This window comes from Vulpes vulpes, chromosome 2 (genome assembly GCF_048418805.1).
Source record: "Vulpes vulpes isolate BD-2025 chromosome 2, VulVul3, whole genome shotgun sequence".
In the NCBI taxonomy this organism is placed as follows: domain Eukaryota; kingdom Metazoa; phylum Chordata; class Mammalia; order Carnivora; family Canidae; genus Vulpes; species Vulpes vulpes.
In genome coordinates, this window is record NC_132781.1 from 141,790,510 (window position 1) to 141,805,558 (window position 15,049).

Sequence of the window (15,049 nt, forward strand, 5' to 3'; positions counted from 1 at the left end):
AATAGTGATTAAAAAATTAGCAATGAATGATTGCAAGAAATATATATATATAATTTAATGTAATATATATATATACACATATATATTTAAAGAAAAATAGCTTTTTTTAGGTATTGATAAGAAATTGTTTAAGCCGAGCAGTAGACTCTTACTAGAAAATCATATCACTTTGTTGCTATTACCATTTATTGAATACAAACTGTAAGCAAGCAGGCTATGCTAAATACTCTTCATACATTATTATAAATTTCTCATAACAACCAGGAAATGTAGTTATTGTAAATGCCCATTTTGCAATGAAAACAAAACAGAATTTTTTTTTTTTTATGATAGTCACAGAGAGAGAGAGAGAGAGAGAGAGAGAGAGAGAGAGGCACAGACATAGGCAGAGGGAGAAGCAGGCTCCGTGCACCGGGAGCCCAATGTGGGATTCAATTTCGGGTCTCCAGGATCGCGCCCTGGGCCAAAGGCAGGCGCCAAACCACTGCGCCACCCAGGGATCCCAAAACAAAACAGAATTAAGTCACTTCTCTACATTCATAAAGCTGTGTAGTGATAAAACTTGGATTTGTGCATCTTCTGGTCTCTCCAAGCCCTGGTCTCTTCCCTGGACTACCCAGCTTATTAGCTGAGAGTGATTCTCTTGGTGGAAAACAAATGTGTGCACTTAAAATTTTCTCTGTTCCTTATAAAGAGAAAATATCTTTCTCTCAAGATAAATTGTTTTAAGTTTATTTATATAAGTAATCTTTACACCCAACATGGGGCTGAAACTCATGACCCTGAGATCAAGAGTTGCAGGCTCTTCCAACTAGCAGCCAGGTGTACCCCCTCATATAAAATTTGAAAGAGCTAATTCAGTTTTGTTTTTTAATCAACCTCATAGTGATGGTATTTTAAAAATTAATCCCTTCTGATAATGTTAGAAACAAAATTCCATACCACAGCTAAGCTTATTAGTTAAGCAGATATCTGTGTGTCTGTATATGTGTGTATTTTTAAGTCTTTTCAGTATATGGTAACTGATGAAGGATAAATACAGGTTCATATGAAAGTAAATTTAATATAAATATTGGAAGGTATATGTTATAGTTAATATTCAACAGTTGGCCCTATTGAGTGTATTCTGAAACATCAGAAAGTAGCCATCTGATACACAGATACAGCTCTTAACTTTTTAACTGTATGTTTTGGATGTCTTATAAACTAAATGTACATTTTGTAAATTAATCAAATCATACCTAAAGAGTGTGGTGAAAAAAAAAAAAAGAGTGTGGTGATAAGGCTTTTAGTTATTTTTACTTTAAAAAGATACCTAGGGGATCCCTGGGTGGCGCAGCGGTTTGGCGCCTGTCTTTGGCCCAGGGCGTGATCCTGGAGACCCGGGATCGAATCCCACATCCGGCTCCCGGTGCATGGAGCCTGCTTCTCCCTCTGCCTGTGTCTCTGCCTCTCTCTCTCTCTCTCTCTCTGTGTGTGTGTGTGTGTGTGTGTGTGACTATCATAAATAAAAAATTTAAAAAAAAAAACTTTAAAAAAAAAGAAAAAAGAAAATATACCTAGATTATTGTTAGGCGTCATTCCAGTGGCATAGATCATCTGTGTTGTTTACCTACTAGTGTTGATTATCTTTGCATAGTGGCTCATTACATTAAAAGTTATCAATAGCAGATTCAGACATCAGTTATAAAATAATACCTGGGGCTCTCTCTCTCAAGGGTAGACTGGCTAAAAATCTTTATGTGGGATCTACCCTGGACCCCTTCCATATCATTTGGCCCTATTGCTTTGTTCTGGCCTTTCTCTCATCAGCCCTGATTAATTTTACTTAAAGCATTTATTATGCCTCCTCTTTTACATTTCTGTAGAAAAATACAGGGTTTATATTGCTATATATCTAAATATTTAATAGTTCTGTGTTTGAAAATTCCAAATTTCAGTATATATAGATGACACAACCGCTGCATTGTAGGACAGAGAATAATGCTATCCCCATATTTTAGAAATGAGAAAACTGAGACTGAAGAAAAATTGAGAGACTTGTATAGAGTCACACAGCGTTGCTGAGACTCCAGTGTAGGACCCAAACCCCATTCTTTTGACTCTGAAATTGAATTTTCCCCCTGTTCTTCATTATCTCTCTGATTTTATTGCATTGGAAAACTGATCCTGTGGAAGGGAAATGTTCGTGCAATGATAGAACTACTAAGCATTCAGAAATTGTTATTGATTTATATTTATCCTCAACATCTTGTAACTTCAAATAATTTAACATGGTCTTAATACAAGAAAATAAGTGCCATTTGGCCATTACTTATACATTTTCTACTTCCCAATTTGAAGATTTACTGAACATACCTTCTGGGAATAACAAACATTAAACTTAGCTGGGAATAATGCATAAATGGAATTTTGAGGGAGAGTTGTTTTTCTCGTATTTACTTTATCACCGTGAAACTTTATTTCTCCATATTAGTAGATGATCTGAGAGTGTAAATCTGACTTTGAAGGGTTTTTTTTTTTTAAGGGTTTTTTTTTTTTATGTTTTATGCTTGAGCTACATTTTTTTCTTGTCACATTTAAAACAGACTTCATTATGCAGCTTACACTTGAATTTTGTGTGAGATATATGGAAGTAAATGTGTGTAATGGGTGTCAAAACACTTTGTATCAAAAAAAGAATTAATGTCACTTAGGCACAAAACCCAGCAAGCACACATGATAGCAAAAAGAACTATAAAATTCTCTAATACAAATTTTTAATATATATTATGTTTTCAGAAGCAGAATTAGAGACACTTCCACAAAAATCATTGTCGTCCTTAAGATTTTTTACAGCTTTTGTGTTTCGTGGTTCTGTTATTCATCATTGCCAACATCTAGTGCTCGTCAAAAACTAAATAAATTTACTCCCTGTTTGGTTAGTCATGGTGATAGCATGTTTTTTAAAGGAGAGCATTTGTTTGTTATTCAAAATTGGCTAGTTTTCAGGAGAAAAATATGATTTGCAGATTACATTCTCATCTTCCTTTTCCAAATGAAATTTTGAATGTGTTTATTACTTGACATATGACATATTAGGGAATCATCTGGTAAAATAAAACCCTCATGTTAGTATTTGGTATGAGCTTGTTTTAATATGAGAGAACATTTTTGATATGATGCCAAGAAATAAGTATAACTTTAAGAAATATTCCATTTAAAAATTCAGAATAAACTTTTTGCAATGAAATTTGTGTAGTCAGAGAGAAACTTTATACTACAGTATTGTAAAGCCGTGTCCCATTTTTGAAGTTAGTATATATATCTAGTTTTAGCATGGTGTAACTGATGAATACAATAGTCCTTCTACTATTGTATATATGAATAACCTGGAAAACAGCAAAATATAGGTTTCACTACCCCTTTGAAACCTCCATCCCCCAGCCTCCCACTACCATCCAATTCAGATTTAGTTAATTTGAGATAGGATCCAGAGAATCTGTGAGAAGTGATTTTAAGGTATTACTCCTAAGAGGCACTAATACCTACTTAAAAAAAAAAAAAAGAAGAAGAAAAAAAAAAAGAGTTGGTTAGTTCTTGGAGATGGTGTTAACCGTTTTAAGAATCAGTTTTTACAATAGTAGTAGTCGTCTAATATCCAAAATTTAATGGAGCACTGCTGACCACTCACAGACTCTCTGGGCTCCATTTCTGTAAAGTGAGCACCTGTCCCCTACAATCTTCTAGGAATCATGAAAGCTCATGTGATCAAATACACGCATTTTGTGCTTCCCAGAAATCAAACTGAGTACAGTTGGAGCATCATTTTCTTTCAGCAAGTGAAATATCCCTATGTAAATACGTATTTAATTTCCATTAGTTCCTAACTAAAGTACCTATGGATTTCTTTGTGGATGACTTAGAGCTTATTCTTCCCTCTCTCATACATTAGGATGCCCTTAAACATTGGAATATGTGAAATTTCTTCTGTAAGAAAAAAGGCCTTAGGGTGGAGATTAATTCTTCAGCTCTTATTTCTATCTGATCATGTTGTTGATCAACGTTGTGTATGTTGACCCATGACTGCCAGTGGACATGCCAGTGACCACAGGCACCAATGGGCATTCAACTATAGATTGACATTTTCTCACTTCTGCAATAGAATGTGACAATGAAATGTGCACACAGACCAACTATGATCCCCCCTCACTTGTCACTATAGGCAATATACAAAAACATTTTCATGAATAAAAGGTTCTCAAAGACTGTTCTCATATGCAGATTTAATCATGTACACAGCCTTTACAAAGAAAATGGAGCCAGATGTGGTTCACCATTTATAGTTACACAGATGGCTCCAAGCATAGAGGAATACAGTAAATTCAAAAGGAATTCCTCATGAAACTCCAGTGGAATGTAATCCTAAATTTAGAGGGAAAATAGCAGTGGACTAAATTCAGATTGACTTATGCTGATTTACACTAGTATTTTGTGGGTTTGGAGAAACCAGGCTGCTAAATTGTTCTTAATTTAAACACATACAGCTTCTGATGTTTCTGCCAGATTAACTGTTGGTGATCTTTTTGCTGGTACTAATGCTATTGGAACACTACTGTTTCTAATTTTTGGCGTCTGATATAATGTATAATTGTGCCTATTTCATCATGCTAATTTTTTTTCCGGGTAGTACATGTTTTTAATAATACAAGACACACACACACACACACACGTGTTTGGTTTACATAATTTGACCAGACATAGAAATTGTTTGTTCTTTATTTTTAAAAAATGAAAATGTAAATGTAAAGGAATATTCTTTAATATTTAAAGTACATGCTTTGTTTGGATATCATTTAAGTCTAGATAATCATACCACTGATAAAATTAACTTAAAAGACTGGTATATAGGTCCATGTGTTTCTTAAGATTCCATATGTGAAATGAGAACATTGATAGAAGAAACAGAGACCATATTTAGAGAAACTTCTAGAATTCCATTTATTTTTAAGCTCATATTATTTTAAATGCAATAAAAACATTCAAAATGTAAAATAGACACACAATTCTGTTCCTTTGAAAGCCATGCCTCTCAGAAAAGTATCTCTTTTAGAATAAAAACTCAAGACTAGCTGAGAGCAACATTAAGGGCAATTTTCAAAAACAAGTTTTTCTTCCATTTGCATCATTACAAAACCAGATTTTATGAGTTCTTATTTCATTTACTAGGTTTAAAATAAGGAGAAGAGTCAAAGCTGCTGATAATTATTCAATCATATCAAGCTTCACAGATAATAGTTTTCTGCTGAAATACAGATCGAGATCAGTTTTTCCAAAACCTGGCAATCACCTGGGGAAGTTTTATAAAACTATGAATTCCTGGGGCCCAGATCCTTCATTTTTCTATCCCTCTGAGGGTTTTTAGTGCAACAGTCTAGCACTAGTGTTTAGTTTATCGGCATTCGGGAACCACTGGTGCAAATGAATGCTGAGATTTTGTCATTAGTAGATTGTAACAAGAGTTTAAACTGTTGTGCTTCTACTAAGGAATAACATTTCTGTCTTCATCATTCTTACCAGGGTGTTCTCACTGGGTTTTCTTCACAGTTGTGTTACAAGTAAAACTTCATTCTTAGCTTGTTATTGCTGTGTGTGTTATGTTAGGACAAAAACTACATTATCACTAATTCTTAATAGCAAAATTACTGTCTCATAGTTCACTGTGCTAGCACTTCATGGCCGGAATTCTGTGAATGTGTATTATTAAGCACAGACTCAGTAAAAGTTTCAGGTTCTAGAAGTGAAGATCAGGTGGCGAGCCTGTTTTCTCTGTTTGAAGAGGGTTTGTATGTGGGAGAGCAGAGTTTTATCCGAAGCCGATGGCTGAGGTTTGGAATTGCAGATTCCTCTAGAGTATGTACAGTATCTGAATTCCTTTACTAGTCCCACAAAAGCTGCACACTGCCAACTTTTCTGACTGTAGAGCTCTAAATTAAGGCCAGTTCCTTTGCTCATCCCACAAACCCTTTCATGTTTCCTAACCGCAGCCTGAGAAAGGCGCCTTGGTTTCAACAGCAGCAGACCAGCATATGTTTACTTAATTCCTAAGACATGATGACAGTGGTCTCTGTGCCACTAAAAGCTTTTCTCTTTGGTATTTTCGGTTGAAGCCGATTTCCAGGCTCTCCTTGCATGTCACGTGTGTTTTTGCAGTGCCTTCAGTGCTGCCCACGAAGAGCAATGGAAGTTAAAGGAACAGCAGCTGAAAGTACAGATCGCTCAACTCGAGACTGCCTTAAAATCTGACCTAACAGACAAAACTGAAATCCTTGACAGATTCAAAAACGAAAGAGGTACATATAAAACGACTACTGACTTATTCATTTCAGACATCTGTGTTACTCATTGTTATTCTCTGACTCAGTCAGCACTGATTGTGGCGCCTACTGTTTTGCCAGGCACCGTGCTACATATGGGGGACATATCTTGTATTAATGGCCATCCATGTTCGTGAGTTTATTGGTCACTCGAAATTTCCATTTACTCAACCTAGCTTATATGCCAAAGGAGTTTGTTTGTTTGTTTGTTTGTTTGTTTTCCTCATCAGTGATACTTTTTATCCAGGTTCTCTTTCGTTTTTTTGTTTTGTTTTGTTTCCTAAATGTCGAGCCTTTCTGTATTCAGCAGTCAATGAGCATTTACTGAGCTACCAGGATATGTTAGGCAGTGTTCAAAGTTCAGGGGGATACAGCAATGAACCAAACAGAGGCATTGCCCTCATGCAACATAAATTCAATAGGGAGAAACTGAAAATAGTTAAATATGCAACGTGTCAGGTGGTGGCAAGTGCAGTGGGAATAAAAAAGCGGGGTAAGATGATAGAGTAGCAGAAGTGCTTGCTAGTTTTGATACGTCGAACAGGGAAGATCTCTGATAATGAGATATCTAAATCTACCCTATGACAGTGAACTTAAATGCCAGGAAGACTTGTCAAGATATCCCTGCTAAAATAATAATCATTAATAAGTTTTGTATACAAGTCACAGATCTCACCCTTCTCATCTCATGGAAACAAAATAATTATAATTAGAGTAGATGTCTGACTTACTAGATTATACACACAAATGCACAACAGAGGAATTGAATTATTTGCGTCAAATGTTGTATCTGTTGCTCATCTACTACATAAACCAAGTGATGTGATAACGTTGCTTCTTTTGAACATTTGCATTTGTGTTGCATGAGAGCATTTCAAAGTTTAATGCAGGCTTAGTTAAAAAATACATTTCTACTTAGCACTCTACATATTGATTTAGATAACAATGCCATATTTTATTAACTATAAGAGATATTTTTTCTCATTTGACATCTCTGAAATTGGTATACATCTTATAAATGATAACATTTTAAAATTACGGTCTGACCTTTTTTTAATATTTTAAGAAATATGAAATCAGAACACTTATAATCAATGTAGTCTTAATTTCAGTGAAAGACACATTTGCAATATTTATTTACCAAGTGACTGAATTTCATGAAAAATTATGAATTTTTCTTGGAAATATTGTGAGTAGAATAAAATAGTGGCATGATTTGTGACTGGGTGGGCACTTAAAAGTTTTGATGTCAAAGATACATATTTCCTGATTTTTATGTGGTACTTAACAGAGTGCTTTTGTTTAGTAGTTGCTCAGTAAATCCTTGCTGACTGAAGGAAGCAGAATCACTCTATATTCCCTCTCTTTTTGCCAACAACAAATATAAACTCTCCATTCTTAATGGAAGAGAAATGGGAAAAAAAAAACAAGACCTGCCTTATTTCTGTGCTTTCTATATATCCCCAAATATTAACTCCAAAATTCTTTATCTCTAAGCATCTGAATTGGTCTCTGGAAAGAAACTCTTAAGGGGATAGAATCTTGGTAGTCTTTTTTTAAAAAACTATCTATTGCTGAATTCCAAAGATTCTTTTAAATTATTAAAACTGAAGTTGCTAAGTCATTTTAATCCACCATTAATGCATTCCTCATTTTTTTTTACTTTTTATGTCATGTATACCACTAAAAAAAGTCCAGTAAGCAAACAAGAAAAAACATTCTAAAAGTCACTCAACCACACAACCCACAAGATAATCATTATTAATATTTTTATGTATATCCTTCCAGAGTTGTTTCTGTATGCAGTCTTATAATGTGCTTTTTTATTTACTATATTATGAAATCGTTCCTTGAGTATAAATATAAATCCACATCATCATCACCATTTATTAAGTTGTCATAGTTTTCCATGTGAAGATGTACCAAAGATTGTTTAAGTCTTCTGTGGATGAGTTTTTAAATAGCTTTAGTTTTTTTTTTAAGTATCATAAACATCTTTCTACACAAATATTTACACATTTATTCAGTTGTTTCCTTAAGAAAAATTGCTAGAACTGAATCTTTCTTTTTAGTACAACTGTTATTTATTTTGCTTGACCTCCTGAAATTTATAGATCTAATGATTTAAGTTTGAGGTTTTTTTGCGAAAATGTTACAATAGATTATAAGAAAAATATTACAGCCTTGAATCATTTTTCCCCCAGGGAAATACTAAACAAAAAAAAAATTGAAATTGTCTATATAAGGAAATCTTTTAATATTAGAAAGTTCCTTTTTGTATTACAGATTTTTAAATTGTTTCATTTTACTTTGAAGTCTCTTCACACATTTACCTTTTCATGTATCAAGTGTTCTTTGCCAGAAGATGTTTCCCTGGATTCTTAGAATCATTCATCTAACTGGCAAATTATTTTTAGAGAATACTCACCTCTTTATTCAAGGTACAAATTAGTTTCAGATTGTGTGAATATGTGGGGGAAGGATATGTAAATTCAGTTTGCATTTGGTTAATGCTTAAATTAACTGCATGTGTTTAAAGGCCCTGCTTTTGAAAGTTCCTTTCTATCTTTAGCTGAAATGCATAATTCAGCATAATGCATATGGTTATATTGATCACAGCTGAAGATATTAGCACAAAGGAGCTCTGAAAATTGTTTAGTTGAATTGTTCTCTGCACTCTGCTTATTAATGGTGTGCTTGAAGAACATAATTTTAAAAGAGTAAAATGTTATCTCATTTGAATAAAATACTGTTTAGCTTAACCTGCTTTTTGTCAAATCATAAGGTAAGGAGGTTATTTTTCATCTTGTACAGGATGCTTTGATTTTTCATATTATAATTCAGCAAGTCTATCTCTTCTTTGAACTATAGCATCTCCGTGCTTTTTAAAGACCCAGGAGTTATATCCCCAATAAACAGTTTGAGAAAGGGAAAATATTGTGGATATTTCTACATAAAATTTAGTAGAAAGAAAGGTACTAGTATCCAGTAATGTCTTTTCCCACTAATAAGATACTTTCCCACTAATAACATCCTACTTTTAAAAATATGAGGGGAAACGGGGACATTGTTGTGGAAACAGAAATCAACAAAGGAAGAAACATTTGAATAAGTTTATTTATACCTACTAGCATATCATTCTCAGGACCCTGCTCTGAAATATTGAGAGAATAGAAAAACTAGAACATAAAACTAGTAATCAAAATATACTTTGGATGAAGTCGTCATGTCCTTTCCCCTTTACCTCAGCCTCACAACCCATAGCACTTCTTGCAGGCCAGAGAAGGAAATTATATCAGCCTCAAGACCTTTGGTTTTACGTTTTTCTTACTGTACTTAACCTTCTTTCTGTTACCTAACCATTCCTATCTAGGTTTTTTAACCTAATCAACATAAAAGAAAGCATTCCGCACTCTTACTCTATCCTGTAACTGAAAAAGATGTTTATCTCCTCTACAAATTCATGTTTATAATTAATTCTAATTTTTAGTTTAAAGACAAGTATTTGTCTTCAAAATTTCCAAGTACTGTTCACATTTGGAAATTGTCTCATTTAGGTCACTTAGTATTAGCAACTTATACTTGAGTATAACCTTTTAACCTTTCATTGATAAGATAAAAATGTTTATATATTTGATATTAAAATTTCTCTGCATATCCTAGAGTCACATTTTTTTTTCCTTTTTAGTTTGTCAGGAAATATGTGACATCAAAAATAATCCAAATTTAGTCCCTTTCTTCTTAATTGTGTAATTTATGATTTTCACTTACATGTAATATTTATAGCTTGGGAACACAAAGCATTTTAAAAGTCAGAAATGTATTTGTGTATTCATGTAAAGAATTCTTGGCAAATGTGTTGGCTTGTTTTTTTAAGAAAAGGAAACAAAAATGTACAACTTGAATTGAGGACTTTTGATAAACACAAATCTTTATAAATAGGATGAGATTAGGAGACCCTTTGGATGACATGGTTTGGAGTTAGTCTACAGGGAGCCAGAAAGGATACTTGACCCCCCACAGTGAACTCTGTTGAGGAGTATGCTGAAGAACATGAGACTAAAGAATAGATTTGTTAGCTAACTCTTTTTTTTTCTTTTAAGTTAAACATATGTTTAATGCAGGGAATGAAAAATTAGTCTCTTTATGAATTTACCATCTTTTGTAGCTCTACCCTGTACTCCTACTTGTGAGTCCAGGCAAGTGAGTGCCTGGGCAGACATAACCTATCTATAGTCCTTAACGACAGCTTTGAGTCCATGTCCTACTAATTAACAGTACAAACCCAATGAATAAAGAGCACACATGAATTATTACTGATGCTACCATGCACTAGCTGAGAATCCATTTCTCCTATCTTAACAGATTTGTTCAAAATGTGGTTCATTAAAATGATGGGTTTAGTTATTACCAGAGAAATTAATGTTGTTTTAATAAAAAGACTTTATGCTAAATTGGGAAAAGAAAACTTAAGGAAGTCAATTAAGATACTAAAAAACAAAAATTTTTTTGCATGCCTTTCAGGACCCTTAATAAGTAAGTAAAAATCATAGATTTAGAAACATATTTTCTTAGGTATTTTAGATAGAATGTTCCTTTGAAGTCCCAGAGGCCACAATTTCCTTATATTAATACTGTGAACTTAAGTCTTCAGTTTTTGATAAGCAACTGGATCATATGGTAGACACATGATAGCGTTCATTTGTTCCTCATTCCCTCACTGCCTTTGTCTAGGTGCTAGCACAATTTCCTCTGACCAGAGCAATATGTATCAGGAATTATATCAATTTTAAATACGTTCTTATGCCTCATGTTCTCTTACCTTTCTAATTGTGTCAACTTTATTTCTAAGACCAAAATGAGAAACTCACTCAAGAAAACAGAGAACTACAGTTACAGTATCTGGAACAAAAGCAACAACTTGATGACCTTAAACACCGCATGAAGTTTTACAACCAGGTGAACTATTTTCTTACTTAGGAAATAAACTCCAAATTTTTATCTCAGTATTTTATGCTTGGAGGAAACTGTAGTACAAAGCAAAAGACTTCAAATATATTACTTAATTTCTTAATTCATGGTTATTAGGCAGCTTACATTTCAGGAGGAGATTCTGAATAGTTGGAATGTCTCGTGTACTTAGTTTCTTAATTCATGGTATCAGGCAGCTTATGTTCCATGAGGATAATCTGCATAGTTGGAATATCTCTTGTACTTTCCATTAATATCTCATTGTGAGCTTTTACTTACTCTATCTTTTGCAGGATAGTGATATTAATGCTGATGAATTGAGTGAAGCTCTCCTACTTATAAAGGTAACTTTCTGAACTTCACCATGAATTTCATGTCTACATATAACTGTTTCAGCATAATGATGACCCTTGTCTGTAACCCTTATACTCAGAGAATGAATTATTCAGGAAAGTGGTCAGGTGACATTTAGTTATAGCATATACATATTTCATAATGACATCAAAATTACATTAAAATAGACCTCAAAAACTCTTATTTAAAGCACTTTCTCCAACTGTAACAAACATTTCACTTTTATACACCTCGCTATAAAACTAATCAGTAATTTTCTGTCCTAAGAGATCTTGGTATATACCCTATTATCTTAAATAAAATATTGAATTATAAATATTACCAGAAGATATTTTTCAGGTCTAGGATATTCTGTTATTTATAAGAAGACATGAGAAAATACATTTTGTTCCCTTTAGATCAACACAGTATAGCTTTTAATCAATTGAAGAAATAGAAATGTACATGATTCTTCTTTATGTCATGAAATAATAAACTGTTTTTTGAATTCTCTGTAATTGTTCCAAATGTCTATCCAAATATATTCTCTGTATCAGGATTTTTTAATTCCTGATGGAAAATGGAAATATATCTGTTTTCAATTAATGATTTGTTCCTTGCTATATCTATATTAATTCACATGATTACATTTTAGAAACTCTTATTTCAATAATAAAACATGTTTTTGTTTTAGGCTGAAAAATCACAAAAAAATGGAGACCTTTCCTTCTTAGAGAAAGTAGACAATAAAATTAACAAAGATCTAGAACGCTCCATGAAAGAGCTACAAGCAACTCACGCAGAAACAGTACAAGAACTTGAAAAGACACGAAACATGCTAATTATGCAACATAAAATTAATAAAGATTATCAGGTAATGTGCTGCACTAAGTCGGGAGAATAGGCTTCCTATGATACTCTCCTGGTGATTTACTTTCCAAAGCAGTATTATGTATTGTCATCTGTCATAATCTCTTATCGTGCATTACCCACATGCCTGGAATTTGACCTTGTAACTATGTTCTTAGAGTAAATAGCTTAAAAACAAATAATTTTTTAAAGTCCTGGTTTTAGAGAAGAAATAGCAGCAATGAATTCACCTTTGCTGGTACTAGCACTTTCTGTAAATGGATTGTAGTTATCCTACACAAGCACATGTTATTTTAGCCTTTAACAAACAGGAAAATCACCTCCATGAAAAGGCATCTGGGGTTTTGTTAATTTTACTTCTGATTTATGGACATCGCCAAGCACAATTTTCTAAGCTATAAGCTATTGGAGGTCAGAAAACCATGGTTTACAGTTCCTGATAGCCCCAGGATCTAGGAAATGCTTGAGTCATATTGCTTTAAAAAATGAAAATGGAACTAATCCTAAGTATTGAAACTTGTTATCTCTTATTTTTTAGATGGAAGTTGAAGCAGTGACCCAGAAGATGGAAAATTTGCAGCAAGATTATGAACTCAAAGTGGAACAATATGTTCATCTTCTTGATACCAGAGCTGCACGCATCCAGAAACTAGAAGGTACAGTTCTTTGTCCACAGTACCTAGATGAATGGATTTTACAATAGTTGAAAATGTCATCCAAATCTACACTCACGATTTCTTTTTGCTCTATATTTTTCTGATTCATAGCTGTAATTAATAAATTCTCAGAATTTATGGAGTTTTATCAGAAAGATTGGTTTTTATCTGTTTCTTTCCTACTCAAGAATTTTTAGTTATTTTCTGTTGCTTTCCAGATTCAGTGTTGTAGGCAAGGTTTCAAAGTACTTTGTGACATTGTAGACCTAACTTTGTAGACCCCGTTTCTAATTTCTCTTCTAAACAAGCTATGTATCTCATCCAAACAAGTGCGGTTGCTCTTTGTCAGATTCACCTTTCTCACCTTTCCTACCATGGTACCTTTGCTCCACCTGAGCCTCCTTTATGCCCAGCATATACCCTTTTTACCCTGCTTTGAAATCTACCCAATTGCAATGCACGCCTGTGCCAAGAAGCTGGCTCTGATCATTCATCTACTTGAAATGTCCTTGCAGTGGTTTCCAGACTTTAACAAGTATGAAAATCACATGAGGAACTTGTTTCAAATGTAGCTTCCTAGGCCCTAGCCCTAGAGATCTGGGGGTCCATGATTATATATATATTTGGAAATTACTCCGAGCAATTCAGATAGAGGTGCAGGGCTATACTTTGAAAAATACTATGTCAGTACTAACCATTTTTCCTCCTATGTACTCAAAAAATATTTGTGGGGATTATATTACGTAAGTGTTCTTTACTGTTGGAGTTTTGCATATTCCCTGTGACTGCAATATAAACTCTATGATGCTAAGTACTTTGTCTTTCTTTCAAGTCCCCTGACATACAATGTTTAATTCAAGTGATTGATGCCAGCAGTAATTTTACACTCTTAAAAATTACTGAGGATCCCAAAGGCCTCCTTGCTTATATGGGTTATATTTATCATATTAAGAATTAAAAGAGAAATTTTGAAAATATTTATTTTATGTCATGCGAAATTAATAAACCTGTTATATGTTAACATAAGTTACAGTATTTATTTTTTAAAAGCTGTATTTTCCATACCAAAAAATAGTGAGAAGAGTGACATTGTTTTAAATTGTTTTACCTTTTTTTTAATTGTTTGACGTTTTTGCAAACTTTTTGGTGTATACCTCAATAGAAAACAGCTGGGTTTTTAGACCTGCTTCTGCATTCAATCTGTTATGATATCACACATTATGTAGCCTGGGGAACTCCATTAAACACTTAACTTGTGAAAAAATAAGAACGAAAAAGACAAGTGACATGTCAATAGTATTTTAGAAATAGTTTTGACCTCACTAACCTTCAAAGCAGTTGCAGGAACCCTCAGGGTTCCCAGACTACACTTTGAAAACCATGGCTCTAAGTAAAAAGGTTCAATAAATATCTTTATCTGCCTGAACAGAGTTTTCCAAAAGAGCAGTATTTACCTTTTATTTCAAGTAGTACTCGATAAAAATTTGCTTAATAGAATTTTCCTAAATAACAAGGAAGTCACATATTTTGGGATTTTCATTCCTATTAGTGTTACTAAATCTTCACCAATATAATTCATCTGTCCCTTAAATTCATTTATTCATTCCTTAAACATGCTCAGGTTCTTAATGCCTCCTGAGCAAAGTGCTAGGCAGGGAGGATCCAAATAGGAAAAAAAGCTCAGGTACCACCCTTAAGGAATTTAGATAAAATGAAGCACAAAGGACAGGGGCACCTAGGTGGCTCAGTCCATTAAATGTCTGACTTTGGCTGAGTTGTGATCTTATAAGGTCATGGGATCACCCTGCATTGTCATGTGTGTCCCCATTCCACCCCCCACCCCTGGGCTTCCTCAGCAAGGAA

General features: G+C 33.7%; 1 protein-coding gene across 2 annotated transcripts in view; it reads left to right on the top strand.

Annotated features, from left to right (window-relative positions):
• Nucleotides 1-15,049, top strand: part of RPGRIP1L (RPGRIP1 like) — a 95,484-nt gene that overhangs the window by 27,176 nt on the left and 53,259 nt on the right. For both annotated transcript variants that reach the window (XR_012000063.1, XM_026011763.2), the window contains exons 10-14: nucleotides 6,193-6,332; nucleotides 11,209-11,315; nucleotides 11,621-11,671; nucleotides 12,355-12,534; nucleotides 13,069-13,186. Coding sequence is in view for 1 of the 2 variants with exons in the window: in XM_026011763.2 (XP_025867548.2) it covers nucleotides 6,193-6,332; nucleotides 11,209-11,315; nucleotides 11,621-11,671; nucleotides 12,355-12,534; nucleotides 13,069-13,186 (596 nt within the window). In the remaining variant the exon portion in view is untranslated. The remainder of the gene's footprint in view (nucleotides 1-6,192; nucleotides 6,333-11,208; nucleotides 11,316-11,620; nucleotides 11,672-12,354; nucleotides 12,535-13,068; nucleotides 13,187-15,049) is intronic.